Below are 4,198 nucleotides of genomic sequence, written 5' to 3' on the forward strand. Positions count from 1 at the left end.
CAAGCGTAAAATTTACATTTTTTATTTATAAATAACTATTATATATTTATAAAAGTTTAATAATTAACTAATTAAAAGTAGTTGCTTTATAGTAATGTATTTATGGCACTTATCTGTTGTGTTGATTTCGCGTTGCTATTTTTAGTTGGATACACGTTGAAATTATTTTTAAAAATTGTAGTTCAAAGTTTAACAAGTTAATTGCAATGTAGTTAAGCAGTTTTGACTTGATTGCGGGTCTGTACAATGTACACTACACAATGCACTACTAACTACAAAATGCCATTGATATGCAGTGAAAATTTAACAACTTCACTCAATGGCCTCAGCTTGCCTTTATTAGTGCGTTAAAGCGTGCTCTGAGGTTGGCCGACAAACAAGTGCAACATGCAATTTTGCTGCTTTACACTTGTGAATGCTACTCGTACTGCAACTGGTGCGGATCTATTGGAGGTTGGTACATTCCTTGATGAACTGCAATGTTGACTGGAATTTTCGTTCAAAATGGGCTGAAAATAAGCTTTAATATTTATACTTTAGTAAATGCTATTTTTTGCACTCTGACTTTTACATGTTGGGAATTTGTGAGTGCCTGGCTTAAGAGCCAATTTGGTATATATTTTAATCAAAAAAAAAAAAAATATATGAAAACATATTAATAGACTTTTCATGTAAAAATATAAAATTAAATATTAAAAATTTATTTACTCCACACTGTGTAAGTAAAAAGTTGAAATATTACATTTTTTCCCATGTTTGTAGTTAAGGAATTACAATGACTGCAATGAATATAAGTGCTTAAGTGATATGTATAGTCTTTAAATATAATCACTTATCTTCAAATTATTATGCTAATATGTGATTTTAGTCTACTGGTTTGAAAATATTTTTAACAAAACTTCTCTGGACTGTCTCGATTTGGATATTTTTCACATCTTGAATCTTAGCTCCACTATAGCATAATAAAATGATATTGATATGATATATCAATTTATACGTGATGTCCACTACATCATTATTTCAGTGGAATGTATATACATTACAGATCAAGAAAAAACTAACTGACTTAAATATTAAATATAAAAAATAAGTTGGCTTATTGGAAGAAGATCTAAAGTATCTTAGCAAAACAAACTTATGATATATAAACAAATCCTCAAACCTATATGGCTCTATGTCGACAAAATTTAGAGTTGTGCAAAAAACAAAAAAGAGATATAATACAAAGGTTCCAAAACAAAGCACTTTTTGAAGCAGTTAACGCCTACTGGTATGTGCAAAATGCTGATATTTATCGTAATCTTCAAATACCTACTGTGAAGTAAGAAATGCAGAAAGTCTGCTAAAACACATTATGACAGGCTGAGTCAACACTTAAACAGCACTATTCTGGCATTGTTTTGGGATGTTACACAAAGACGCTTAAGTCGCTTCATACCAAAGGACCAAAGGACAAAGGACGCTTAAGTCGCTTCATACCAAATTTGTAGAATAAAATAAGAACTAAAACTACCAATTAAAAAATATTTCTTTTATATATATTCACATATATTTTTTTAAATCTTTCATAGTCACATTTTCACTTTAACCTGTTTATTATTTAAATAAAATTACTAACGTATATTAAATAATTTTTAAACTTTTATATACATATATATATTTTGTATATATATTTATATATTTTTGGTGACTCAATTAATCTCAATCTGTCAATGACATATACTGAAACCATAATTTAAATTCTCTTAAGTTAATTGCAATTGCGGTAATTAGAAGTCAAAACAACATCATTGCGGTTGTTGACTATTATGCGGAACACTAATTTAAATAACAATTAATATTTAATTCCGAAATTGTATATTGCTTCCCTTAAATACTACAGAATGCTCAATTAAACTTTGCTTTAAGTAAAAGTCAAAGACTGAATTGCTTCAGAGACTCATTAATCAATTTTGCTCACAATAAATGTCAATTTCGAAGAAACGAAGTGAAGATATTAAAATTAACTTGTTGAAGTCATTGACAATAATTGTGTACTATGTCTCAGTAAAATTTCTGATTTGTTCTCCAAATAACAAGAAGGCTTATGCCCTCTTTGAATAAATTTAATAAATTTTAAATATTGTGCAGCACCTGTTGTCCTTTGGGTATCCTTTTGTTGCAGTAGACAAGAAGCACTTCAACTTTACGCCAGTTCAACACAAAAGACTTAAAGTATTCATTAGTATTGTTCTGAATTCTGTAGAATCCCTCTTTTATGTCGAGCACCGTGGACTCAACGTTGCGCCAGCATTGTTTACGTCCCAGTTTTTTGTCAACAATATCGTTTTAATTATATTTACAGGTAAAGTAAGGTAATTGCTGGAAGAATGCTGCAGCAGATAGTTTTTTATTTAAACTTAGTTTCTTGTTTTTTGATTTTCGCAAATCATTTAAAAATTTATTTAACATTTAAATGAGTAGATTTTGAATATCCTTTCTATTCAGCAGTTGACAGGCTTGAATCTAATTGAGCGCTGCAGCTACGTCAGCAAAATCAAAATTTCCGCTGGTGAAAGAATTTTGCTGTTGACAGCAAAATTGAGTTACTAAATTAGCTTTCCTTGTGAAGTAAATTTTGCTCACAGCAAATTTACTGCATTGCTTTTGTTCGTTCGATGTTTCATTGCTGCAAAATGCGCTCCACACAGCGGCAGAAACGTTACTTTGGTAGTGACATTGTGTTTTGTGTGGCGCTGGCTCGAAGCCACGGAAGAGGGACTTTATTAGGAAGAAAGGCACTAGGTCTGTTAATATCTTGTAAAAATTTTGCCCTCGGTGGTATCTTTAATTAATTGGTTTCTCAACCAATTGACAGGCGATAATAAAAATTTTGCAATTTATCAAATCAAAAGAAAAGGAGAGTCTTATATATTGGTCTTGAAAATAATGTTTGACATTGTAGAAGGCTGATGTCACAGTAAATTACAGTAAGTAAAGTGTTTGAAGTTTTATTTTAAATTTATGAACAATAACAAATTTAGCTCTGATCTTTGCAGATAAAATTTTCATATCAAACTTGTATTATAGTATGATCCCAATAAGAATATGAATAAGAGCAATATATAACTCTTAAGAAAATATTCCATTATCTTTTAAAATAATAGAAAAGTTGAAGTCTTTATTGAAATAAGCTAGTAACATTCCACGCACAGCATAATAGGAAGTGTATGCATAAGTTCCTTTTGCTAAAGAAAGTACGTAATTTTCAAAAAAATTATTCAATTAATATTACATTTATTCAAAATGTAGGCCAATGTCTTCTACAGATTTCGCCCATATTTCAGTTTATCCCATATCAGAAAAATGAACACCAAACCAGAAAAACTGCTTGTCTTCTGTGGTAAACCAATTATCGATGTACCTTCCAATTCCTTAGAAATTACTAAAGTGCTGCTCTGCAAGCGGATGCTCTATTCATGCAAAGAGATGATATTCAGTTGGCGTCAGGTCTGAAAAGTACGGCGGGTGCAGAAGAATGTCCCATCAAAGTGTCTTTCACTGGTTTTGCTGTGTGAGTTGGCACAGTGTCGTGTAACAAAATCGCTTTACTATATCTTCCAACACTTTTCGGTCGTCTTTCGTTTAATGCGTAATTTAAGCTAATAATTTATTGTCTCAGGTACGCTTTAGCGGTTCGTCGGGTTAGAAGATTTCATAACATACCGCTCTGGCACTACACAAAGCATGGTCTTTCTGCTGAAGGTGAACAAGGACTGGCTTCGTAAGGTGAAACTAATGATTTTTTCCGCGTCAGATTTTTCCAATAAATCCATTTTTGTTCACTCGTCATAATTTGGTACTAGACTGTTTTTCTTTCGAAGCTTTGAAGTATAATATGCCAAGTGACTGCAATTTTGCAATTGACGTGTAGTTCTCGTTTACAAAGTTTCTTCATTTCCATATCACTGCTGTAAGTCCTCATCTTTGCACATTACTTTAAAGTTGTCGAAACCATGTCTCAGGTGCTCTATAGGATGGACCGTGTTTATCATATAATTAAACCAGTAAACAATGACTTTCAATTGCGATTTTATTTTGATTAAACAAGAGAACCAATACGTGCCGCAAATGCTCTTTTTCAGGCCGCAAAATCGGCTTGATCGGTAAATCAAAATTTTTGGTGGACTCAACTTTATTTGTAGTTTAATGTCTCCAG

At 31.5% G+C, this 4,198-nt stretch overlaps 1 protein-coding gene across 1 annotated transcript in view; it reads left to right on the forward strand.

Moving 5' to 3' along the window:
* The first annotated feature begins 1,166 nt into the window (after nt 1-1,166).
* Nucleotides 1,167-4,198, forward strand: part of LOC119676722 (membrane alanyl aminopeptidase-like) — a 6,088-nt gene continuing 3,056 nt past the window's right edge. The window contains exon 1 of the mRNA XM_038087978.1: nt 1,167-1,321. Coding sequence (XP_037943906.1) covers nt 1,167-1,321 — 155 coding nt within the window. The remainder of the gene's footprint in view (nt 1,322-4,198) is intronic.

The sequence above is a fragment of the Teleopsis dalmanni genome, chromosome 2 (genome assembly GCF_002237135.1).
Source record: "Teleopsis dalmanni isolate 2A chromosome 2, ASM223713v2, whole genome shotgun sequence".
Classification (NCBI taxonomy): Eukaryota; Metazoa; Arthropoda; class Insecta; order Diptera; family Diopsidae; genus Teleopsis; species Teleopsis dalmanni.